Source organism: Martes martes, assembly GCF_963455335.1.
Source record: "Martes martes genome assembly, chromosome: 1".
Lineage (NCBI taxonomy): Eukaryota > Metazoa > Chordata > Mammalia > Carnivora > Mustelidae > Martes > Martes martes.
Window position 1 is genome coordinate 130,607,255 of NC_137888.1, and position 27,429 is coordinate 130,634,683.

General features: G+C 35.6%; 1 protein-coding gene across 2 annotated transcripts in view; it reads left to right on the forward strand.

Annotated features, from left to right (window-relative positions):
* The first annotated feature begins 203 nt into the window (after positions 1 to 203).
* CAPN7 (calpain 7) overlaps positions 204 to 27,429 on the forward strand; it is a 42,245-nt gene continuing 15,019 nt past the window's right edge. For both annotated transcript variants that reach the window (XM_080808059.1, XM_080808060.1), the window contains exons 1-12: positions 204 to 523; positions 3,298 to 3,406; positions 8,784 to 8,941; positions 9,826 to 9,893; positions 11,839 to 12,039; positions 13,759 to 13,845; positions 18,290 to 18,416; positions 19,619 to 19,704; positions 20,975 to 21,068; positions 22,531 to 22,677; positions 23,817 to 23,923; positions 24,781 to 24,901. In XM_080808059.1, coding sequence (XP_080664185.1) covers positions 422 to 523; positions 3,298 to 3,406; positions 8,784 to 8,941; positions 9,826 to 9,893; positions 11,839 to 12,039; positions 13,759 to 13,845; positions 18,290 to 18,416; positions 19,619 to 19,704; positions 20,975 to 21,068; positions 22,531 to 22,677; positions 23,817 to 23,923; positions 24,781 to 24,901 — 1,407 coding nt within the window. In that variant the 5' untranslated portion in view covers positions 204 to 421. The remainder of the gene's footprint in view (positions 524 to 3,297; positions 3,407 to 8,783; positions 8,942 to 9,825; positions 9,894 to 11,838; positions 12,040 to 13,758; positions 13,846 to 18,289; positions 18,417 to 19,618; positions 19,705 to 20,974; positions 21,069 to 22,530; positions 22,678 to 23,816; positions 23,924 to 24,780; positions 24,902 to 27,429) is intronic.

Consider the following 27,429-nt stretch of genomic DNA (forward strand, 5'->3'; position numbering starts at 1 on the left):
CTACCCAATCCCGGGAGTCATGGCGATCACGTGCGCGCCGGCACCTGGCAGGCCAGGCCCCTCCCATCAACACTCGTACTCTCACCAGCCGGCCTTTGCCGCTCCATCTCCCGAGAAACTCCCGAAGAGCAGGTTGCGACTGCGCAGTGGAGCTGGTGGGCGGGGCGGGGCGGGGGAATGCGGTTGCCGGGATGGGGGGCGGCCCCACAGGCCAGGAGCCGGAGCGGCGCTGTGGAGGCGCTACGCTGCGGCGGGCTTTGGCCAAGAAGGCCCGCTTTCTTCCCTCAGCCACCGAAAATAAACTTTGCTGCTCTTTTCGCGGCGTTCTCGGATCCGCCGCCCGGCGGTCCCGCGGTCGGTGAAGAGCCTTCGTGCGTCAGGCTTTCCTTCCTTCCCTCCGCCGGTGCGGGCCCTCAACGCCATGGACGCTACGGCGCTGGAGCGGGACGCCGTGCAGTTCGCCCGGCTGGCGGTGCAGCGCGACCAGGAAGGTCGCTACTCCGAGGCGGTGTTTTACTACAAGGTAGGGCGGAGGACCGCTGCGCTGTCGGAAAGTCCAGGGGGCGGGTCCAGGTGCGGCGGCGGCCAGGCCTGCTGGGCTTTGCTTTTCCTCCTTCCTGCTCTGCTGCTCTCCTTTTCAGGGGAGAGGCGACCCGGCTCCTGCCACGGTGGGGAGGTTTGGTCGCGGCTTGGGAGCCACCACTTCTCTGGTTACAGTCTTGAATGGCAAATGCTCACGGCTGAGCTACTTAGGACAGCAGTAGTTAGGTATCGGTAGTTAACTGGCTAATTCTCGCGGTCACTTGGCCCTGATTTATGGCTAGTAGGAAGTGGTTCTGATACACACTAAAAAAATGCACGTTCGCTGAAGAAAAGAAGGTTTAGGAAAAAAATAGCACGTCTCTTGGAACTTAATACAGCGGTGCTTGTTTTTCTACGCGTATTTACGTACGCAGCTTTGAAAAAATTTGAGCATAGTTGACACTATAGTACATTAGTTTCGAGGGAACAGCATAGTGATTCAACTTCTCTATACGTAAGACAAACTTGGATTGTACCGTTTATACGATTTTTAACCTTTTCTTTGTATTTGAGCTTTTATAAACTCACTGAAGTTGCTTAATTTACTCTTACAAACAACAGATGCGCAGTACTTCCATTATGTGAATGCACCGTAATTTATTTACAAATTAATGGGCATCGGGTTCATTCTGATTTTTCAGCATCGTAGGTACTGATCCGATTAATATATTTATAACTAATGCTTTCCACATTTCTTGGCTATTTATTTTGACTAAGTTATTGGGGGCGGAATTATTAAAGAATATGATCTTCCACAGTCCTCTCTGCTCGCCAGTCCTGCGGATTTGCAAATAAACCCCTCCAGCTCGAACTATGTCCGTTGCTTCCTGGTGGAGGTAGCTGTATCCTCGTGATATTTCCCCCCCACCTTCTTCTTCTTTTTTTTTTTTTTTTTTTTAAGAAAGTAAGTCAGGCTTTGATAATAGAGTGGGGTGGGTTTTTTTGTTGTTTACATAAACGTATATGCTGTCGGTAATGTATGATTTGTTTTTCTCAGATTATTATTATGTTGCCTTCATTTTATAATCTGTATTTAGAGACTTCTGGGTGTTTCAGAATCATTTCTTTTGTACTTTTTGAGGAAGGTTTCATGAAGGCAGTATTTCTTTAAAATTCTATGTGTTTGAGTTTTGTGAAATAACTGACAAATATTCATAGGTTAAAGTAGTGCCACATAAAATAGCTTTGTGTAAAGCAAAAGAAAATACTAGGCAGTGGCTCTTGTTTTGCTGTGCGATTGCATGCATGTCATTAGGAAGATTTTTTTTATCCTTGAGAAAGTCAGAAAAGTAGTTGTGTTTCTAGGAACTGTTTATATAAACTTTACCAGATCTTTAGCATTTTTGGTCTTCATTACTGTTCTATGAGGGATTCCTTAATTGTCATTTTCAAATATAAATTAAATGAGTAAAATAAAATTGATATCAACAATTTTTTAGTTGGCTTTATTTCTTTAAAGCAAGATAATTATTTGAATGTCCGTATTTACATGCAAGGTGTAAATGGAGGTGTGACAAATATATATACACACACACACACAATATCAGTATTTAGATAATAATAGTACATAAGATAAAGTTTTTTTTTAAGATAAAATATTTAACGTTTACATGTAAAGTTATATTTTCCTCCCGTGAAATGTCTGAGTTACAGAATCTGAGAATATCATCTTTCCTACTCCCACAGCCTTTCAATGAATTTTCTTTTCATTTAATTTCATTCAATATCAGACTCTTTACTGATTTTGTTAAGTTCGTGAAACAACTCCTGCTCTAACAACTGGATTCAAAAAGGTTGGATATCCAATAGATGGCTGGCTTCTTTGGATCCAGACAGTTAGGCATCAGCCTCTGTGAAGTGCTCATGCTTAGGTTATTGCTGAGAATGTGGTGTTACTTTGGAGAAATCTCTTTGGTCCTTCTCGCTGCAACTTGGTAAGCTGTTATTCTGGAATGGTGATAGGGAGAGTGAGGCTTTCCTCACTAGCCACAGCATAACTGGCTGTGGGAGTATTAGAAAAAACTGGATGATGAATTCAGGTTTTCTTAGTTAAGTTGATTTCATACAACAAATATGCTTTAAAATGTGTCACCCTTTGGCAATATTTTCTGTGGAGAAAAAGATTTTCTTCTCGCTGTGAGATATTTAGCCTTTACAGTTTTTTAAATTTTATTTTTAGTCTTTACACTCAACATGGGCCTCAGACTTACAACCTTGCGATCAAGAGTCACATACTGTACTAACCGAGCCAGCCAGGCACCCTAACCTTTATAATTTCATATAATCTTCCTTTGGCATTTAATTTTATTTTATTTGTTATCATTAACCAGTTGACTCTTTATTATTATTAACCAATAGTAACAAGTATTATTATATACCTGTTCTTATGCTTTTCAGGTTCAATTCATATTTTCAAGGTATATGATACTAAGTCTGACTTATTGCATAAAGAAAAGGGAAAGCAGAAAATTTCATGTGAGCTAAAGCTGTTCTAAGAAAATCTCTTGTATTTGAGTTTATACATTTTCAACAGTATGAGAGTATTGAGAACTGAAGAAAAGCTGTTGGAGGGTTATATAACCCACTTGGTACTGTCTTAAAGATGTTCTTATTTTTAAATTTATAGACAGCAATAGTGAGTTAGAAAGTGGTAGAGAAAATTCAAATTGTAATTCATCTGTTAGATTCCTTTTGTTTTTGTTTTTGTTTTTTTAGGAAGCTGCACAAGCCTTAATTTATGCTGAGATGGCAGGATCAAGCCTAGAACATATTCAAGAAAAAATAAATGAGTATTTGGAAAGAGTTCAGGCTTTGCATTCAGCAGGTTAGTAAAGGACTACTAAACTTATCATTTTTTTTGTCTTCCTCTCATCACATCCTTTCCCCCATGTTTCTCTTTTTTTTTAATTTTTATTATTGAAATATAGTTGACATATGGTGTTTGTATTAGTCCCTTCTGTTTCTCTTTCTTTTTCATTTTCATCTTTGGATGTCAATCTTCACTCTTGCTGCTCATTACTTTTTTGGTAATCATGTCTTTAAAAGTCATAGTATGGAAACAAGTGATACATACGAGTAAAATAGTCTAATCTCCTAATTTCCCAGGGGTGCAGAGATAGTGAATTATATACATTGAAACTGTATCATTGTCAGAGTCAGGGTTGGGACTCTATTAAAGTCTACTTTTTAAATATCTGTCATATGCTGTTTCCTGATACTAAGATTGAATGACTGCAGCTGACCCTGAACAACAGGGATTTGACCTGTGCAGGTCCACTTACGTGGAGATTTTTTTTTTAAAGATTTTATTTATTATTATTTGAGAGAGAGAGAGGGAGAGAACACAAGGGTGTGAAGGGACGGAGGGAGAAGGACAAGGAGACTCCCGGCTGAGCAGGGAGCCCACCATCGTTGAGCTCCATCCCAGGACCCCAGAATCATGATGGGAGTTGAAGGCAGCCACTTAACCAACTGAGCCACCCAGGCACCAGATTTTTTACAGTAATGTAAATGTATTTTTTCTTCTTTATGATTTTCTTAATATTTTCTTTTGTTTAGCTTACTTTATCATAAGAATACAGCATATAACACACATAGAAAATATGTGTTAATCAACTTATGTTATTGGTAAGGCTTCCAGTCAGTAGTAGCCTATTAGTAGTTGAGTTTTGGGAGAGTCAGAAGTTATGTGCAGATTTTCATCAGTGCCTCTAAGCCCCCACATTGTTCAGGGGCTGTCTTTACTTCTCTTTAGTGTTAACGACTTCAGCAGTATGTTCATGGTCTCTTCTGTATCAGTATCCTCAACCTCAAGACCTTAGCTAATTTCTTTTTTTAAACTGTATCTTGGAAAGCATCATCTAAGTAGAGACCTGGAACAACTTGTATTTATTTTGGTAAACAGCATGGCAAATGTTGTGAAACAAGTACACAGGCTTAGTGATCAGTTTTGTTAGAGGTATGTGGCTGCTGTCAAAATTTGCTGTTGACATGGGTAGAAAAGAAAATCATTACCTACTGACATTTTGTTTTAGAAATACATTTTTCTCATTAAGAGTTCTTTTTAACCCTTTTTTTCTGTGGCTGTATAATAAACCCACAAGCAGCTTAGAGAGCTCTTTATTCAACATTGCCTGATGGACTTTGTGCTACTTTCACCACTCATTCTAAGTAGATAAGAGCAGTTATAAGCACATCGTTAGGAAAAAGGAGATTACATCACTGGATTTCTTGTTAGAAAGGATGAGGTAGTTTAGTTTAAGACAATGAGCAGAAATTGGATGTATTGAAAAGTGAACTGCCTGTGTAGCAGGGCCTCTAATGATAGAAAGTTGTATTGATTCAGGTGTCCAGAATACCATGTCATTCAAAGTAACTCCATTTTCCCAGCCAAATACATTTATAAATAAGATATTTATAGAGGTGATATTTAGGCACGGAAGGTGACAGCTCTAATCGCTTGAGGAATAAAGACTTGTCAGTGAAACAGAAATAAAGTTCAAGGAAGATTTTTAAAGCATAGCATACCTTAATTTTATTGCCAGCTTTTTGACCTGTTATGTTCAACCTGAGGAGTGTAATTTGTAGATAATTAAATGGTTTCTTTAATTAGCATTTCAGACAATGTTCAAAACAAATTTTGCTGATAGACTCTTGAGAGTTAAGTTGATTTCTGGGTGGGGAAGGGTAACACAGTTTGAAGTGCACCAGTGTTGTATAAAGAGCTCAAGACTTAGAATTAAAAGATCTAAATTGTAGCTTGTAGCTACAAAACCTTAGGCTACATCAGTCATTCTCAACTGGGAATAGTTTTGCACCTTGGGAGATTTTTGGTTTAAAGGGAGAAGTAGGGAGTATACTATGGAATCCATTTGGGTGAGGCCAGGGATCTTACTAAAAACCCTCCAGTGCACAGGCCAGTCTACAGCAAAGAATTATGCAGCTAAACATGTCAGTAGTATGAGGCTGAGAAACCCTGGGCTAGATATTTTAATGTTCTTGAGCTTTTGTGTCTTCATTTTGCAAATGGGATTAGCACATAAACTTCAGAGAGGTGTTTCTGAGAGTTAAAAGTTCTAAAAGATCACCACCGTACCTTTAAGACACAAAATGTCGTTTTGTTTTTTTTTTAAATAACAGCTTTATTGAGATACAATTCATGTACCATAAAATTCACCTTTTCAGAGTGTAGAATTCAGTGGTTTTTAGTATGTTTTCAGAGTTGTGCTACCATCACCAGTGTCTAATTTTAGAACATTTTTGTTGTCCAAAAGAAACCTCTTACCCATTAGCAGTCATTCCCCATTCCTCCCACCCTCTATCGTCTTAACAGCCACTAACCTATTTTCTGTCTCCCTGGAGTTGCCTATTCTGGATATTTCATGTAAATAGAATCATCTAATTCGTGGCCTTTGGTGTTTGCTTTTTTCATTTAACACAGTATTTTCAAGATTTACCCATGTTGTAGTAGGTATCAATCCTTCATTCCTTTCTCTGGTTGAATAATAATGCCATCATACCATATGTTGTTTGTCCATTCATCTGTTTTTTTTTTTTTTTTTAAGATTTTATTTAATTTGACAGACAGAGATCGCAGGCAGGCAGAGAGAGAGGAAGGGAAGCAGGCTCGCTGCTGAGCAGAGAGCCCGACGTGGGACTCGATCCCAGGACCCTGGGATCATGACCTGAGCTGGAGGCAGAGGCTTTAACCCACTGAGCCACCCAGGCGCCCCTGTCCATTCATCTGTTGATGGACATTGGCTTGTTCCCACCTTTTGGCTGTTATGAATAATACTGTTTTGAACATTTGTATATATGTTTTTTGTGGACATGTGTTTTTAGTTCTCTTTGATACATTCCCAGGAGTGAAATCACTGGGTCATATGGTATAGCTTGATGTGTAATTTTTTGAGAAACCATGAACTGTTTTCCAAAGTGGCAACTCCATTTTACATTTCCATCAACAATATATGGAGGTTTCATTTCCTTTATGTCCTTATCCACATTTGTTATTTTCTGTCTTTTGTCATTTTAGCCACCCAAGTGGGTGTAAAGATGACATCTTGGGTTTTGAAATGCATTTCCCTGATGGCTAATGTAGTTGAGCATCTTCTTATGGGCCAATTGGCCATATGAATATCTTCTTCAGAAAAATGGTTAATAGACCCTTTGCCCATTGTGTAAGTCAGGGTTCTCCAGAGAAAAAGAACCAGTAGGATATATATAAAGAGATTTTATATAAGGAATTGGCTTATAACGGAACCTCATTATGGAGGCTAAGAAGTCCCACACTCTGCAGTCTGCATACAGGAACGACCCAAGAAAGCCAGTGATATAGTTTATTTAGTCCAAGTCCAAAGGCCTGAGAAGCAGGGTAGTTGATGGTATAAGACCCAGTCCCAAGGGGAGGAAAAGACCAAAAAAAAAAAAAAAGGCAGTCTGGCAGAGAGGGCAAATTTTCCCTTCCTCTGTCTTTTTGCTCTGTTCATCCCACAATGGATTAGGTGATGCCCACCCACATAAGGAGGACAGTCTGCTTTTACTACCAATTCAAAGGTTAATTTCATTGAAAATCACTCTCTCTCTCTCTTTTTTTTTTTTAAAAGATTTTATTTATTTATTTGATAGAGATCACAAGTAGGCAGAGAGGCTGGCAGAGAGAGAGGGAGATGCAGGCTCCCTCCCGAGCAGAGAGCCCGATGCGGTGCTCAATCCCAGGACCCTGGGATCATGACCTGAGCCGAAGGCAGAGGCCTTAACCCACTGAGCCACCCAGGCGCCCCCAGAATCACTCTCTTAGACATACCTAGAAATCATGTCTAGCCAAATATCTGGGTACCTAGTAAAGTTGACACAAGTTGATACCATTATTCACCAACTTCATTTTCAAAACTGAAATTGTCTTTTTATTGTTTAGTTGTAAGAGATCTTTGTATATTCTTTTTTTTTTTTTAAATAAACATATAATGTATTTTTAGCCCCGGGGTACAGGTCTGTGAATCGCCAGGTTTACACACTTCACAGCACTCACCACAGCACACCCCCCCCCCAATGTCCATAACCCCACCACCCTCTCCCGACCCCCCTCCCCTCAGCAACCCTCAGTTTGTTCTTCGAGATTAAGAGTCTCTTACGGTTTGTCTCCCTCCTGATCCCATCTTGTTTCATTTATTCTTTTCCTACCCCCAAACCCCCCATGTTGCATCTCCACTTCCTCATATCAGGGAGATCATACGATAGTTGTCTTTCTCCATTGACTTACTTCGCTAAGCATAATACCCTCTAGTTCCATCCACGTCGTCGCAAATGGCAAGATTTCATTTCTTTTGATGGCTGCGTAGTATTCCATTGTATATATATATATATACACCACATCTTCTTTATCCATTCGAGATCTTTGTATATTCTTGATACAGGTCCCTTGTTGATATATACCTTTGTATTGAAAACAAATACTTATTCAAATAATCACAGTAAATATATGTGATTATTTAATCTAGACTCAGATGAATAGGAAACAGCAGGAACTTATCATTAGGGCCTAGAATATTGTATTACACAATTGTCTGTACTGAAAAAAAACTTTTAATTACCTTAAAACATAATTGAGTTTCTTTAGGCTTAAGATTTTTTAAGTTCTTTTTGTTTTGTTTTTGGGAGTGGGTATGTAAGGAGGAGGACTGGTGTTCTATTTTTTTTGAAGGAAGAAAGTGCTGGTAAGGAGAGAAATTCAGGGGAAATGTTTTAATTAATTAATTAATTTTTTAAAATTAATAATACATTTTTGGTACTTGGTCTCTTATGTGCATTGTGTTATGAGTCGAACAAGTGGGGACTTTTTTTTAGGCCTTAAAATTCAGATTGAAAGGAGAGGGTCATTTTTTTTTTTTTTTTTAATTTTATTTATTTGACAGAGAGAAATCAGAGCTAGGCAGAGAGGCAGACAGAGAGAGGGGGAAGCAGGCTCCTGCTGAGCAGAGAGCCCGATGCGGGGCCCGACCCCAGGACCCTGAGATCATGACCTGAGCCGAAGGCAGAGGCTTAAACCACTGAGCCACCCAGGCGCCCCAGGAGAGGGTCATTTTTTAAGGGTTACGAAGTTTTTATAAAGAGTGTCTTAAATGTATTAAAACGGTGTCTTGTTTACTGAGTATAAAAAATACATATATAGGTAATATCTATATGGCTTTCTTCCATCCTAGTTCAGTCAAAGAGTGCTGATCCTTTGAAATCAAAACATCAGTTGGACTTAGAACGTGCTCATTTCCTTGTTACGCAAGCTTTTGATGAAGATGAAAAAGGGAATGTCGAAGATGCTATAGAATTGTATACTGAAGCTGTAGATCTCTGTCTGAAAACCGTATGTATAGCTAATAGTTAAATTTGGTGGAATTATGCTAAGAAATTTCTCTTACTAGTGAATTTTATTTAACAGTTCCTTAAAGAAAAATAATTATCGTATCATTATAAATATGTTACTCTTCATTAAATGATGAAGAATAGAAAACTAATGATGGATTTTAATCCCTTAAAAAATTGACAAGTAAGTAATATTGAGTCATTAGGCAGTGGTTTTTTTAATTATAGGTAATTTTTTTTTAACCTGTTTAAACCCATATACCTAAAATTATCACAGGAGGAATTCATCACAAATCTATGAATTTAGAATAAACCTCCCCCTTTTAAAAAAATTTCTTACATTTAAAAATAAGGTGGTGGGGGGAAAAAAAAAAAAAGGTAGTGGTTTGGGAGAGCTTTATTCATTTGCAGTGTGAAATCTATGTGCTGAGTGGCTTTTACTGCTTCCTGAGGACCCTGGTTGGAACAGCTAAGTTTAGGGGCATCTAGTGCATAAGAGCAGTGCATTTGACAGGAATGTGAGGTGGAATGATAGAGAGTGGTGTTCTCAGTATTGTCAGAAGACTACCTTTTTGTTCAACCATCTGGCCTGAGTTTTTGAGGTAAGTGCTGGTCTCCTCAGTTTCCTGCTGCTCAGCTTTTCCATGGCACCATGTTCTTAAAATTGTAGTTCATTTATCACATGAAGTGGTCTTCAGGTTTACCTCAATGACAAGTTTTCAACACTATTTTAAATATACCTTTAAGAATGAAAACAAATTGTCATCTTTGTTTATTCTCTCATTATTTGAAGAAATACATTGCATTATAAGTTTTTTGTTAGAAATATGAATCAAGCAAAGAAAAGAATTATGCTTCAGAATGTCTGTCTCTCTTTCTCTTAAGTCTTATGAAACTGCTGATAAAACTCTGCAAAATAAACTGAAACAGTTGGCTCGACAGGCACTAGATAGGTGAGTTTTGGTCACTCAAGTTCTTATCCATGGATAGCAGTGTACTGTGTTACTTAAATTTGGCGGATTTCTCTAAATATGTCATAGAGTTCATAGTGACAAACCTCCATCTCCAAGCTGAGATCTAAAGCAAGTCTACCTTCTTCCTCTGGGTGAATTTATTCCTCCCTAGTTCCCTATTTTAAACTCAAGAAATAACAGATCAGCCAAGACGTGTTTTATTTAGTTTTTACTATGTGTAAAGCAATGATTATATTTGAAGTGGAAGACTTCCTTCTGTTGTGTAATACTAGATTTCTGGGGAGAACTTCCAGAAAGCCTTCCAGAGCTACTCTTAAAAGTAGAGAAATTGAGAGTGAGCTGGCCTTTAACCATTCACATACCCCAAATTATACAGTGTATGTAGCTCCTTCAACTCTTTGCTCAAATTGTCAACTTTTCAAAAAAGCCTGCCCTAAACATTTTATTTAAAATGGAATCTCCTCCAGTAGTTTCCTTCTACTTAATCCATTCTAATAATATTCTTTCCCAAAGCTCTTAACCACTTTCTAAGGTATATGAAAGTTTCCAGTTTATCATGTTTGTTATTAATGTCTGTGTCCCTTTGAACCCCCAATCCTCCATGTAAACTCTGTGAGTGCAGAGAAATTTTGTCTGTTTTGGTCAATGCTGTAACCACCTAGCAGAGTGCCAGACATACCGTATGTGTTCAGTAGGTATTTGAGAATGAACAGATTTGCACAAGAGAATTATACCTCTTAAAGGGTGTTATATATGAAGGAAAAAGATGGAAATTGCGTTTTTAGTTAGAGCGTGAATTAATAAAATTACCTCCTTTTGAGGGTCTGATTTGGTAACTGTACCACCCCAGTCCTTTTTTTTTTAATTTAGGTTTAAGTCATCCTTCATTTTCATTGTTATCTAACATTTAGTTTGTCTCTCCAGATTCATGAGGATATGGGCACTTGACACATGGTTATCATGTCCATTTTCACTTTTTTCACTAGTCAGATTCAGAGGAGATGTTTATTACCTATGTGGATAACCCATCCAGTAGCCTCTGAGTGCATCCTAAACACAGAGGAGTGGGTCAGTCATTGGCTCCTCTGAGGGTCTGTTCAAAATTATGGGTCGTCTTTCTAGGAGAAATGTACATAAAATTTCTTTTGGGTGCATTTTATGTAATTTCGAAAGTGTTCACAAGATTCCTGGAGTTCATATGTGGACCTCAAGTTAAGAACTTCTGTTTTTTAGCTCACTGAACCTTTGACAAAACAAAGCCAAAATCCCCTTGAATATCATGTGAGACATTCCATGATCAACTTTTTGCCCTGGTCTCCTCTCCTGCCTCTTGTTTGTACTTTTCATAGGGCCTTCATCCTTTTTTTTTTTTTTTAAGTTATCTTAACTCATTATGCTATTTCATACTTCTGCACATGCTCTTCTCTACTCAGAATGCTCCCTTACTCCCCGGGTGGACTTCTCTGCAGCTCAAACATCAATTCAGAATAACCTCCCCTGACTCTCTTTTCTTGGTCATTAAGTTAATACTATCTGCCTGTATGGTTACTCACATACAGTACTTCCGGCATCTGTCACTTTAGATGCAGTTGTCTTTCTTTCCTCCTCAAAACGGTGAACACCTTAAGAGCAGAGATTGCATTTTATACCTTCTTGTATCCCCTTACCTTGCATAGTTTCTGACATGCAGTTTGTGCTGAATTAATGTTAGCAGCAATATTATCAATTACTGTAGATCAGTTGTGAAATACTTATTTTTGGAAGTAGCTTAAGAAGTGAGCTGCTGATTGGTATGTATGAATCTTCTATACTAATTTTACATTAGGAGTGCTTGACTGATTCTTGAAATAAGTTTTATTTTCTGGAAAGCTTAAATGTGAGAAGAAAAACTAGAACAGTTTTTCTGTACCTCTTTCTGTTACAGAGCAGAAGCGTTGAGTGAGCCTTTAACAAAACCGTTATGCAAAATCAAGTCAACAAATATCAAACCAAAGCCACCTCCAACAAGAGCACATTTTCCTCTAGGGACTAGTCCTTTCCTGGAAAGACCTCAACCCTTTATAAGTCCACAGTCATGTGATGCACAAGGACAGAGATATACAGCAGAAGAAATAGAAGTTCTCAGGTAAGTAATTTTATGATTCATTGTAATGAATAATTTTGTTAACATAATCAGTGCAGATAATTTTATTTTCATTAGGTTTCCTGAGTTGTAATCATATCTTTGTTAAATGGTATGTTGTGCTTTTATTATGAAATTAAAAATTATATTGTCATATAGCCTTAACTTGAAATAGTTAAAATGTGTTGTAGTATATTTTAATATTAGCATTTCTACCAGACATGTGTTTTCCTAAAAATTCTGGCATACTTTAAAATTGAACACTAAAGGTCAAACAGCAGAACAGAGCTATGGTGGACCACTTATCATCTCTGCAGCTGGTTACCAGAGACCTGACAGGGAGAAAACTGTTAACCTTGAAATAGTGTAGGCCTGGGTCAGCAAAGGGAAGCCTGAAGTTTTGACTAGTTTTTACATTTCTTTAGAGGATTATACAAAAGAAGACAAACAAAAAACAGAAGAATATGTGACAAAGACCTCATTGCAAAGCCAAAACAATGTACTGTCTGGTCCTGTATAAAAAAACATTTGCTAACTCAGGGTCTAGAAGCAGCCTCAGGGTATATTATAAATGCAAACAACAAAGATGAGGAAATCCTCTTGATTGCATTCCGAGCCAGGGTAGATGGGATATATCTCTGAGCCAGTGTCAGTTGGAGGAGATCCAGGCTGCTTAGTGCTGTGCAAGTCATACAGTTGCTCACTTTTAATTTCCTAAAATTGTGCTGAAAGGGTTCCTTCGTTTGTAGCAGCCACCTGAGGGCATTTTTTTTTTTTCCTACTGAAGATTTTAATTCTTCTAATGTGTCTCATTTTGCCTGGAAAAATTGCATATGAACCCCCCACAACACACAGCAAGGCAAAGACAGGTAGGTTTTGGAGCTGAGAGACAGGACCAGTCTAACACTGAGGCTACTTAGCATCCATGTGCTCCTTTCTACACACATTTGAATTTCATGCTGCAACAAAACAATAATATTTCTACCTAACAGAATTCAGCTATCCTTCATACAGGTGAAAAGTTCTCATCCTCAAAAATGAGGATACACAGTCATTGTATCTGTTGCTCACTGTATTAATTAGTTCTAAAAGTCAGTCACAGTCTCACTGAATATTGTTACCTAAAGGCTAAGTCGTGAAACTACCCTGTAAGTACTTCTAAATAAAATGAGGGAAAGAAGCAGAAGGAGGAAATAGTTGATATATACTACTGAACATACACGTAAAACATGCAAAGCTACTATAAGCCACATTTATTTAATTTGTCATGTGGCTATAGCTTCCTTCTTGCACTACACATTCCTCATTTTCATAACCAGAAAATAGGAAGAACATGTTTTCCAGAACTGTAATTGTCATGTTTTTTTAAATCCCAAAGTAACTAAAGCAATTGCTTTCTCCCTTTGAGCTTAGGATAGAATTCATTTTGTGTCTTGGTGTCAAGGATACTCTCAATACCTATAGTACAGGCTTATCTTGAGACCATAGTTTAGTTGTAAAGGATGTAAGCCTTAAGACTAAGTCTTACTGAATTGAATTGAGTTGTTTATTTTTTGGCATTCAACTAATTTTGTGAAAATTTTATTCAAATAAAGATATCAACAACATGAGATTGTCAATGTTATTATAGTGCCATACTTTGTCATATAAATTTCAGATAAGATTGGTAGTTAAGGTAAACTTAGATATTTACTTTAGGTTTTTTTTCCTTGTATTTTATAGGACAACATCAAAAATAAATGGTATAGAATATGTTCCTTTCATGAGTATTGATCTGAGGGAACGTTTTGCCTATCCAATGCCTTTCTGGTAAGTAAGCACTATTGTACTTTTTACTTCCAAGATGATTCTAATTTTTCAGTAGTTTTTCCATACTCTGAAATCCAGTTTAGCTCATAGCCTTGAAATCAAAATTTGTAATAAAAAAGTTTGGAAGAGAGGTACAGCTGTGGGAAAAACATAAGGCAACATAGCAAGAGTATCTGTGTGGTCATTTGCCTGGTAATGGGCACATATGGATCTTCTTTTCCTACCATTAGACTAGCACAGTACCTGGCACAAAGTAAATATTTGTTGAATCGGTGTTTGAATCACAACAGCAAAGTCGGTAAAGAAAGAATTGAATGGAAAAGTGGAATGGAATGATAATGGCGTCATTATTTATATTAAAAAGTCCAGTTCTGGAAAGGGTTAATTATGAAAAATGTTCGTTAGCACAGCCTTCCAGGACAGTGACAGCTTGTGTCAAGAGCCTTAAAAATGGGGGTGCCTGGGTGACTCAGTGGGCTAAGCCTCTGCCTTCGGCTCAGGTCATGATCCCAGGGTCCTAGGATCCAGCCCTGCATCGGGCTCTCTGCTCATCATGGAACCTGCTTCTCCCTCTCTCTCTGCCTGCCTCTCTGCCTGCTTATGATCTCTGTCTGTCAAATAAATAAATAAAATCTTTGAAAAAAAAAAAAAGCCTTAAAAATGTTACTTGGTTCATGACTCCCAGCATCTACTAATTCTAAGGAAATAAAAATTTGAATAAAGATGTGCATAATAAGGGCATTCATCAATGAATGAAATGAATGAATGAAACAAACTAAATAGCCAACAGTATGAGAATGAATAAATAATGGCACATCTATATTATTATAGTAAGTGTGTATGCTACCAATAAAAAATACATCTTTGAAAGATGTAGAGAAAATGCTTTCAATATAGTGAATCTAAAAATAGAAAATTTGGATGTTATGTGTGTATTTTTCTTTCATTTCTTATGTTTATAGATAAATAGAAAAAATGATGTAAAGGTGCATATCAGATATTTACAGTGGTTGTCTCTAGATAGCAAAACTGGGTGATTTAACTTTTTAAAATATTTCAAAACTTTTGCAATGAGCATGTTCTAAAAAAAAATTTAGAGTTGATATTTATTACATACCAATTGTATAAAAGGCTCTGTAAAAAACAAAAGAGCTGCTTTCCCATTTTCTAGTGTTTTGCTATTCTTACATGAGCAAAAATTAGACGTCTAGCCGGTGAGTTGTCAACCTAATTTTTTTCACCCAGGCAATGATGTGATGCTAGTCACTGATTGGAGTCTAAGAAATTTTTATATCTGAGGAGCTCTATAGCATTGATCAATACTAAGGGCACAGATTCTAGAGCTAAACTGTCCAGTTTTGTAAGCTGTATGACACTGGGCAAGTTATTAAATCTCAGATTTTAAAATCAGAATACAAGCTACCTCATAGTGTTATTGCTATTAAATTAACTAATAAAATATAAAGCAGGGGCACCTGGGTAGCTCAGTGGGTTAAAGCCTCTGCCTTCAGCTCAGGTCATGATCCTGGGGTCCTGGGATTGAGGCCCGCATCGGGCTCTCTGCTCATCAGGGAGACTGCTTCCCTACCCCCGCCTCCCTGGTCTACTTGTGATCTCTGTTAAATAAATAAAGAAAATCTTTTTTAAAAAGTATAAAGCACTTAGTAGTGCTTGTTATATTGTTATATAATAAGGGTTAACTTAGAAAAATAATTATCTTGTTAAATTCTAAATTATATTACAAAGTTTGTACATTTCAGATACTTTTCCCTTTTGTTCTTTACAGAGCCTTTTATACAATTGGTATGTAATATCAACTCTGATTTTTTTCTAATAAATAGAACATGCTCATTGCAAAAGTTTTGAAATATTTTAAAAAGGTAAAATCACCCAGTTTGGCTATCTGGAGACAACCACTGTAAATATCTGATACGTCATTTTTTCTATTTATCTATATGTCATTTTTTCTATTTATCTATAAATATGTCATTTTTTACATCATTTTTTCTATTTATAAATACAAGAAATGAAAGAAAAAATGTTTAAACAAACAAGCAAACAAAAAGTTTATCCCTTTGACCAGTAATTTCACTTCAGGAGACCAATTTGAAAAAATGTTCGTAGATATAGTCAAAGATTTATATAAAAGTCATCAATATTGTAATATTACAATATGTATTGTAATTGTATTTTCAATACAATTGTATTTACAGTGTATTACATTTGTAATTGTAAAATTACAATATTGTAATTGTGGAAGTGTGAATGTATTAGAATAATACATTCTTCAATGGTTATATCCAAGTAGGGATATAAACTTGTAGTTCTAATCTTTGTATAATAAATTAAGATAAATCGTGTTTTTAGTGCTCGTACAACAAAACATCTATAAGAATAATACTATAGTGCCATGAACAATCGAGTTTTGGAGAAATTGAATAACATGGGAAAATGCTTACAATATAATCAAACAGTAAAATACGATGCCATGCAAACTCCTTTAATTTAGGCATAGCACTGGTGACAATTGGACTTTTATATGTTTTATATAAGATTACTTAGTGCCAGTCCTCCACACTGGATTATGTTTCATAAGGACATAGATTATGTCTGTTTTAATTATGCTCCAGTGCATACTGCAGTGTCTGGCACCTAGTAGGTACTCAGTAAGTACTTGCTGAATTAAGTGAATTTGGAGAAAAATCAAGGATAAATACTAGATTACTCTAGCAAGATTTTTCCATTCTTGTTTTTCTAGATTATTTTACAGTAGAATAATCAGAAGAAAAAGTAACAGTAAATATTTCAAAACTCAAAGGTAACAGACTGATAAAAAAGGACTCCACAGTTTATGAATCTTTGGTGAGAAAGATTGAGTAATTTTTAAACCTTTTTTTTTTCTATTCGGGTCATGTATTTTTAAATCCTAAAGTGAATATAAATTATATTTATAAAATACTTTGAATATCTTTAAAGTTACAAGAAAACACTGAATTTGATAACTTAGTGGTGACTTTTGAGAGAATAGATATTAAGGAATCTGTATTCTTAATACAGCAGGTTAATAATACAATATAATTATAGATTTGAATTGACTTTATATATTTCCCTAAAATTTTTTAAAATTTAAATTCTTCTAAATTCATTCAACTTACTTTCTATTTAGTCAGCTACTGTTCCTAAACAGGTACCAAATGACACCAGAACACTAGTGGTTCTATGAAATGATCATCAGAAAGTTTGAGAAGTGTTATGTATAATAGTCTAAGAAATTTACATAAATCTTGCTTTATTAAACATTTACAGATGTCCTCTAATGAAGACAATGTGTAGGAGTTTGTAGATAACACCTGACCACAAAACCACCTTTCTCCTAGTGTCAATATATTTTTTTTTAAATCATGTTATAGGGGCGCCTGGGTAGCTCAGTGGGTTAAGCCTCTGCCTTCAGCTCAGGTCATGATCTCAGGGTCCTGGGATCAAACCCAGCATCAGGCTCTCTGCTCAGCGGGGAGCCTGCTCCCCCCGCCCCCAGCCCCGGCTCCCTGCCTCTCTGCCTACTTGTGATCTCTCTCTGTCAAATAAATAAAATTTTTTTAAAAAATGTTATATTTGCTTCAGTTTTCATATCATAAACTTTGTATTACCCTAGAACTCTTATGAAATCTCAAGACTATTACCCTTGTTCTAGAAGAGGTTTGAGGAAAGGTAGATATTTTTTATCTTGTGCTATATATCAGTCTTCGAGAAATACCGCACAACATATTCTCAACACACAGTCATAGGGTAATGGATAAGAATGGTGGATCTGGCACCCTAGACCTGGATTCAAATGCCAGTTCTGCCACTTTTTGGGTATGTGACCTTGGCAAGTTATTAAATCACTTTTAAGTCTTTTCCAGAAACATTTGCTTTAATGGAATTATCTTAAAGTTTAAATGAACAGCATATATAAAATACTTTAGCATGATATCTGGCACATGGTTATTAATCAGTAATTAGCTACTCTCAATGTTAGCCTTGCAGAGAAGAGTTTATCAAGACCCATCATAAGGATCTGTAGCTTCCTAGGTCCTTTTGAATTGAATCAGCTTTTATTATTATTAATGGTTCCATTTTACTGAAACTGAATTTCTTAAATATGCTAATGTAAACTTTTAAAGTATATTCTTAAAGTAAATATGAGTGAATTTAAGTTTCTTTCCTTTTTGCAGTTATAAATTTATATTTTTCTAATTGAGAAGAATGAGCACATTGACTGGATTCATGGTGAAGTGTAAAGAGCCAGATTTTACCGGAGCATTATTTTAGGATGATACAATAGCTATGATCATTATACCAAAAAAATAAATGAATAAATCTCTAGGAAATTTAATTTTGTTTTGTGTCATTTTTAAAGATTAACTGTAGTAGTAGTAGTATTTAATTTTTATTATTACCTCAGTGATAGATGGGGCAAGCTACCATTATCACCTAAACAAAAAGCTACATTTTCCAAATGGGTACGACCAGAAGACCTCACCAACAATCCTACAATGATTTATACTGTGTCCAGTTTTAGCATAAAGCAGGTAAACATTTTATATGCTTTTATATGAAAGCTAACGTTTTGAAGTAATTTGAATATAGATTTGGGGGTTTTCTTAGTTTTTATTATGTATCAAGATGGATAAGTATAATTGGAAAAATTCTGTACACTTTGCATACTGAGATAATATGAGTATGAATAACTGATTTGAGGAATTGCAGATTTTTATATAGACCCTTTTTATCAGTATATTCTTGCAGATGAGAAAGTTGAGGATCTCAGCCTCACCTTAATAAGAGAATAGATTTTTTTTTTTTAAGATTTTATTTGGGAGAGAGAGAACACAAGTGGGAGAGGAGAGGGAGAAATAGGGGGAGAGAGTACTTCATGCAGACTCCATGCTGAGCATGGAGCCCAGGACGGGGCTTGGTCTCATGACCTGAGCTGAAATCAAGAGTCGGAGGCTTAACCCACTGAGCCACCAAGGCAGCCCGAGAATAGATATTTTTTAAAAAGGAAGATATTAAGCTTATTCAAAAAACTTCAATGTTGTGACAACAATATGGCTTTATTGCAAACTTTATTCAGTTAAGTTTTGCATTGACGTACAGATGTCTTCCAGTTAGTATAAAAATAATGGTCCTGGGGTACCTGGATGGCTCATCGGTTAAGCATCTGCCTTCAGCTCAGGTCATGATCTCAGTGTCCTGCGATCGCTTTGGGTTCCCTGCTCAGTGGGGAGTCTGTTTCTTCCTCTGCCCCTCCCAGGGGAAGTCTGGGAAGTCCTCTGCCCACCCCCCAGTCCTGCTTGTGCTCACTGTCTCTCTCTAATAAGTAAATACAATCCTAAAAAAATTAAAAAGTAATGGTCCTGAAATACTATGATTCAAGAATCTTTTGATGTGCATATTCAGTTTAGTTGGTCATATTATAATAAGCTTTTTAAAAAATGCCTTTAAATTATCATTAAAAACTTGTGGGTTCAGTGAGTATGCTTTTATCCATGTAAGAAATACATTGTATTTATTCTAAATTAACTTTATTGAAGTATTTTACTCAATTTTTCTGGAATTTATTTGAAGAAAATATGTATGAGTTTGCAATATAGAATTTCTGTTCATTTTGGTATTCAAGCAGCGGTTAACTCAGTATAAAAAGTTGGTGGCATAGGTGTAGTGCTTAAATATTGTTGTAATGTTGAAATTACATGAATGAATTAATATATTAATACATTCTTATTAACAGACAATAGTATCAGATTGTTCCTTTGTGGCATCACTGGCTATCAGTGCAGCTTATGAAAGACGATTTAATAAGAAGTTGATTACCAGGTAAAATTTTGTATTTGTCCCTTTAGCCCTTTTCATATAATTGTTTCTTGACTAGAAGTTATCAGCTTTGGTTTTATCTGCATAGAAAGTGAAGAAGGCATATCACTTAGAATATTGTGGCCCTATATGTTAAACAGATGACTTGTGAATGTGAAAAGATTTCCTAAAATAGTCTTAAGAATGTATATACATGTGTTAATATATATGAAGTAGGTATGTTTTGAAATAAATAAAATTGGTCAAAGTAAAATCATACCATATTTATAATTATATTATGCTATATGGTAGCCACTAGCCACATGTGGATATTGTGTACTTGAAAAGGGCTAGTCTGAATCAAAATGAGCTGTTAATGTAAAATGCATCAGATTTTGAAAACTAAGCACAAAAAAAATATAAAATTGGAAGATACCTCAAATTTTTATAGTGATTACACACTGAAATAATATTTTGGATAAGTTTGGTTAAATAAAATATATTAAAATGTCACCTTTTTAACTTTTAATATGGCACCTGGAAAATAGAAAATATTTCTTTTGGCTAAAACTGCTTTAGAATGTACTGAAATGTTACTGAAATAGTAACTGAAATGTTACTGAAATAGTTTTTCCTCTCAATTTTTTAAAGTTTTATTAGCTAAAGATCATTTATTATACAAATTAAGCATTATAATATTTCATGCTTCTTTTCCTTAGTGGTTTGTATGTAAGTCCTGAGATCACAAAGATAAATTAAACACAGATCTTAGTTTTAAGCTATTTGCCATCTTGGATAAATAGATCATATAAGTAAATAATATGTAGTGTAAAAATAATTGATACTTATACAAATGTCTTACTAGATAATTTTGTGTAGCTTTATCAGAATTGTGTTAACTTTATCTCTGTCAGAGTCGTAGTTAGTTGTCTTAGTTCTTATTAATTGAAATGATCTCTTCTTGAGCTAGTGAGAGAAGATTATTTCAACTGGCATAAAATATATCCAATTATTAGAAAATTTATTAGAGTTTATAATTAAAAACTTAGTATTTTTCAGAGTATTGTGAAATTTGTGCCCTGCTCTATGATCTCATAAGATATTTTCTTTATATTAAATAAGTACTTTGATTAGGGTGAAATTCTTTTCCTAGGCCTATCACAGAAAAATATTCTGTTTGTTTTTATAAAATTGCCAAGACAATAGCATATGTCTAAAGAAAATATAATATCCTGCATAGTAGTTTATATTGAATATTAATTTGGTATTTCAATATTTATTTTCCTTACAAAAGCATAATTTACCCTCAGAATAAGGATGGTGAGCCAGAATACAATCCATGTGGAAAGTATATGGTAAAACTTCACCTCAATGGTGTCCCAAGAAAGGTGAATAATACCTCTCCCCACCCCAACCCCTTCTCTCTCTCCTTCCCCACCTTTGAATATTGAGTAGAATCATTAAGAAATGTTATTTTTGTAACCTTTAAAAAGAGTTTGAGTCTGGTGTTATGCATATTGCTACCAGTGACATCGTATGTTAATAATTAAAAATAAAAATTAAGAAAGTCTTTTTAAAAATGATTTTGGGAAATTTATAGAAAGTTTCAAAAAGTAACATTGAGCTAATGATTACTAATGCTTAAACTTTAATCTGATAGTTCTTAATTGATTAAAAGGGAAAGGAAATCGGGCAAACTATAAGGTCACAAGAGTTTATATATATAGTCATAACCTCAAACCTAAGAAGTCTTTTTTTTTATTTTAATTTTTTTTTCTAAGAAGTCTTTCAAATTATGTTTTCTTTTGTGAAATATATACAGTCTGAAATTACACTGCTTTCTTTAAGAACTATGAACTTATGTAATGGCCTGGCATTGTTGGGATTCCCTAGCTCTTACTACTCAGGTCCATGGATCAACATTAGCACTTATCTGAGAACTTGTTAGAATTGCAAAATTTAATGTCTTCCTGAACCTACTGAATCAGAATCTATATTTAAACAAATCCTCTGATGCTTTCAGTCTGAGAAGTTGCTCAGTGGCTCAGTAATACTCAAATTTTGGTATGTATAAAATCACGTGGAGGGCTTAAAACACAAATTGCTGTCCTCCACCCCTCAGTTTGTGGGGTGGGGCCACAATTTGCATTTCTGACAAGTTTCCAGATGATGCCGGTGTTGCTAAGAAAACCCTGTGAGAACCGCTGCTCTAGATGATTACTTAAAAATTAAGCAAAATCATTGAGAATGATTTTTTTGTAGTCTTTAACCCATTGTTTAAAGAATTATTGAAAATGTAGTTGCATAATGCTCTTGTTAGTGTTAGATCAGAATTTTTCCTATTCTCATTTCCCAAATCACTTTCTATTGTGAATAGAAACTGTATCTTTGTGGTGATCACTTCCTGTATTACTTAAATGTATCTTTTGGCCATAATGTTCTACTTTTACAACTGTACATAACATGAGTCTTTTTGCAGGTTTAGGTTAAAATTACATGTCATAATATTGTTACTTAGCTTAATAGTGAGGCCCTTTTATAATTACTTTAGATAAAATGTACATTTCTAGAATCTGTAATAATTTTGATGATACAGATCCATTTAACCAGTTGGCTCAAGGTTATCACATGACAGGGAGGTTAGCCTATAAAATGGAATAAATACGTTTTTTAAAATTTTATAATTTTTATAAATTGAACAGATTCTAGAAATTTGAAGCTATCATTACTTTAATAATGGGCATATTATGTCTTTTATTTCATCTATATGAAAGGGGTTTTTTTTCCTTGATAGAAAGGGTTTTAAGATATTTTGTACCACCTAAGGAAATTAATGTTCTCTTTCTCCAGGTGATCATTGATGATCAATTACCTGTTGATCATAAGGGAGAATTGCTCTGTTCTTATTCTAACAACAAAAGTGAATTATGGGTTTCTCTCATAGAAAAAGCATATATGAAGGTCATGGGAGGATATGATTTCCCAGGATCCAATTCGGTAAGTATCAGGAGGATCCAGACACAGACTTATGCTATCTAATATGACTATTTTAAATTTGAGAGATTATGGATGATATTTTTATTTAAAGAAAAATGAAACAGAGTCTGAAAAATGTTAATCAATCACCTTATTAAGGAAAACTATTTTCTTTCACAAGGATACTGCATTGTAAAGGATTCAGGGAAGCCTAAAATGCAAGTCTGCTGTCATGTTGAGATACAAGACCAATTAGATACAGCATACCTTTCCAAAGAAGTCTCTTCAGATCAAAGGGATGTGTCATATTGTCATCCTTATGTGTGTTCTTTGGATTATAAATTCAGGTTCAAGGAGTTTGTTTTTTAGTTTTTCCCAGTCTTAACACTGCTTAACCTACAAAATCAAGGTGTGTGCCAGTGTCCTTTAGTTGGATGAGGTAGACTGAGCTTATGCCAGAAATTAGATTAGTATAACTTTGAATTAGGACACTAACCAGCCTGTGGCCTTAGAAGAGGTATGTAACCATTCCTAGCATCTTTGCTTGTCTGTAATATGAGGATAATACCCACCTTTCAGAGTTGTAAAGATTAAATGAAGTAATGTATGCAAGTTATCCATCCTCCATAGCTGATTAGTTTCCCACCTAGTAACAGGCTTTCTTCACTCTCCTGGTTCTTATAATGCTAGGCAAAGAATGTATAGATCGTACTTGAATGTAATAGGATATTAAAAATAATTCTTGGCCTACATGCTCAATTGTTCTGTTCTTCAAATATATTTATAGTTTAGTTTCTAATTAAGTGCCTTTTAATTTACCCAGTGCAGCATAGAGAGAGAAAGAATGAGAATATATGTAAGACTTTAGAAAAGTGTCTGTCCTAAGAACTCACTAAATGGTGAGTGACTGTCAATGTCATTATTAAAGCAGCTTTTATCTGTAATATGTTTTTAGTTTTCATTGTATTTAGCAGTAGGACAGTTGTTGCGTTCAGGAAAAACAACAGAGATTATAAGGAATAAACTTGTGCTTAAATCCCGGTAGGAATTTGAGTTAAATTTGGTCGAAAACAATCGATGATATTTAATAGCTACCATGGGGATTTATTAAAGAGCTTGGAAACAATATTGACAGTCCTTAAAATGTGTTTATGTTGCAGAATATTGATCTTCATGCACTGACCGGGTGGATACCAGAAAGGATTGCTATGCATTCAGATAGCCAGACTTTCAGTAAGGATAATTCTTTCAGAATGCTTTATCAAAGGTAAACATTTTCTCTCTCTTTGATAGTAAAAGAGGCAGTTTTTAAAAATTCATGCCTTAGAAGAGATAATACAGAGGCTGCATTTTTAGTTATTTAGGGAAATTCTGGTTTTATTTGTTTTTGTTTTTGTTTTTGTTTGTTTAAATAATCTACACTTAACATGGGGCTCAAACTCCACGACCCCCAGATCAAGAGTCACGTGCTCCAGCTGAGTCAGGTACCCCCAGGAAATTGTGTTTTGAAAATGGACTTCACTTTATGTACTTGCTATGGCCAGCCCTCAGTCATCCTCAGTGATAGTGACAATTAATCCAGATTATAAATAATCCAAAACATTTGAATCTGGAATATGTCATATGGGCAAATTGTTTCATACTTCTTAAGTACTTACTTTGAGGGAAAGTGGAGAAAGAGAAGTATGAGAATATAAAGAGGAAGATAGCTTTTAAGCCTTCAATGAATAATCCATAGGTAGAGATGGGAAGATTGTGCAGTAATACATATTCAGTAGTGAAACTAGAAAATTTCAAAGATTTGACAAAGTGTATTTGACATCTTCAACTTTATTTGTAAATCATTTGAAAACTTAGCATTTGCTTTCCTTCATTGGTAAGTTTCTACCTTATAATTATCTAAAACTGGAGGAGGGCGGGGCAATGTAATAATTTATCTGATACGTTGTGAAGAGAAACGTAGTTCTTGTTCTCTAAGGAGTGTTGGGAATATCCCATTTTAGAAAAGATGTCAAATTTATGGAAATTTTCATGTAAACTATTAAACTGAAGGAAAGATAGTGTGTTCTGATGGTATAAATCTGATGTTTTCTTTTAGTTATTTGTCTATTGGGGTCATTCCAGGTTTCACAAAGGGGATGTCCTCATCACTGCATCAACTGGAATGATGACTGAAGCTGAAGGAGAGAAGTGGGGTCTGGTTCCCACACATGCATATGCTGTTTTGGATATTAGAGAGTTCAAGGTTTTGCTTTACATATTTTTCTTCTTTCTCATACCTAATTGTAAGACATTGCAAGGATCCCAAATAGTGTAATAGGCTTTTTTTTTTTTTAATTTAAATTTTAGGTAGTTAACGTACAGCACAATATTGGTTTCTAGAGTAGAATTCAGTGATTCATCACTTACATACGATACCCAGTGCTCATCAATAGTATAATAGCTTTTGAATACTGACACATCAAGGTTCAGATGAAGTTTAAAAATCATTCTGCCTATTACATTAAATAATTTGACCTCGGTGATTAGAAATTATGAAATATAAAGATGGGAAATGTAATGGCGGTTATAGCAGATATTGATGACAAAACAGAAATGCCTTTTGCCTCTTTAAAGTCATTAAATTTGTCTCAAAATTTGTTGAGGTAAACACATAGCCCTCTAGGTTCTGAGCTATTTAATGATTTTGGGGATAGTCATAGCATTAGGCTCTAGAGCATGGTAGACATTCAGTAAATATTTACGAAAGGACAAAAAAATAAGGGAATCTCTATGAACAAGAAACATGCTAATGGATTTGCAAATGTTTCTCTTCCTAGCAGCCCTCACATGCCCTCAGACATTTCAGATTCTTTCTCTGCTCAGATGTTGGAATAGTTGACTTTATTACTTCTTGGGTTATTGATTACGTCTTTTTAAAGGAAAAAGAGATCTGTTCTATGGATTAGAAAATACAGAGATTGTTAAAGGAGGATTATTTATCCCTGATGATAGAGAGTACCTAAGCTATGTAGTCACTGGAAAGTTTAACTAGCCATGTGTTCACTTTCCCCTGCTTAAACGTGCAGAAGGAAGTAGTGATCGATCAGCAATGACAGTGTTCTGCTGTGTATTAATTAGATTGATTTTCTTTTATGGCATGTGGAATTATATGAAGTATGAAAGCAGTAGGGACCTGCTGCAACATCAATTTATCTAGTCTTAAGGCTTTCTAAATCAGCCACTACTGTATCCCTAACCATTGTGTATAAAATAAATAGTGTTTTCCTTTAAAAGCATAAAAATTGATTACCTAAAGCAAAAAAAAAAAAAAAAAAGTATGTGAAATTGAATAAGCTGAGAGATTTGTGCTTGGTGTAGAAATGTGTTTTAGAATGTTCCATAAACATGTGTCAAAACATTGGCCGTAACATTTGCTGTTACTTAATACTGTGTGTATGTTATTTTATTGTTAAAACATCCTTGTAGGTGACCAGGATGCCTGGGTGGCTCAGTCAGTTAAGCACCTGCCTTCGACTCAGGTCCTGGGATTGAGTCCCTCATCAGACTCCTTGCTCAGCAGGGAACCTGCTTCTCCCTTTCCCTCTGCCCCTCCCCCTGCTTGTGCTTGTGCTCTCTCTCTCTGACAAATAAAGTCTTCAAAAAAAATGGTAATTAAAAAATCCTGGTAGGTGATCAACAGTGAGGTAATAACAAGACAATTAAATTTAGATAATGAAAGTCAATATAGAAGTAAGCTTGAATTTGAAGAAATTTTCTGTGAAGATTGTGTCATTTACTTTGAATAATAAGGCTGTTTGTTGTGATTGTATAAAGGAAACCAGACAAATAACTTATGAGTGAAATGGCACCTGTGGTTTGATGTGAAAACAAAACACTTAAAAGCTTGCTGTATGTCAGTAAAGAATTTCAGGGAGCAACCGTTTTAGTTTAGTTCATCATTTTTATCTTAGTTTTGCTGTCTGTATTTTGAGATAGTTCCTTAGTCCTGACTTGAGTTTTAAAATATTTCCAAAAATATTTATCTCATTAGGCATTTATCTCTAGAACCTCTGTTGTGCAGATAGACCCAATCTTAGATAAAAGCTATTGCCAATCTTCTACGTTTGTGAATTTCTTCACTTAATAAGATTTTATTAATACAAATGTTTCCTTTTTGTTTGTCTCTAACCAGCTTGAGTATTTTACGATCTTCACACTTTTAGTCTCAGCAGTCCTTTGGGTCATTTTGTTGAGTCCTTGAGGTTATGCTCCATAGTCTATTGTGAAGCTACATCTCAGTTTCAAGCTGCTATCTCTAAGTCCAACAAGTCCTACCAAGGGATTTTTGAATCTGTCCAAGCCTTTTCATTTGCTCCCCCTTGGAAATAATTTTGAAAATGGAATGTTTTATCATAAACGAGATCCTTTTTTTAGTCTTAACATTTTTTTCCCTTACTCAGGGCCTCTGAATTGCAGGCTCTCCAAACAAAATCTACAGCTCCTTCTTAGCGTCCTTAAAATGTCAGTGATGACCAGGACCTGCCCCAAAAGAGCTTAGCAATTTTCTCTCCTTTATAGTCCTTCTTTAGAAAGTGTTAGGGTTCTGAATATACTTTTTTTTTAAAAGGTTTTATTTATTGGGGCGCCTGGGTGGCTCAGTCATTAAGCGTCTGCCTTCGGCTCAGGTCATGATCCTAGGGTCCTAGGATTGAGCCCCACATCGGGCTCCCTGATCAGTGGGAAGCCTGCTTCTCCCTCTCCTACTCCCCCTGCTTGTGTTCCCTTTCTTAC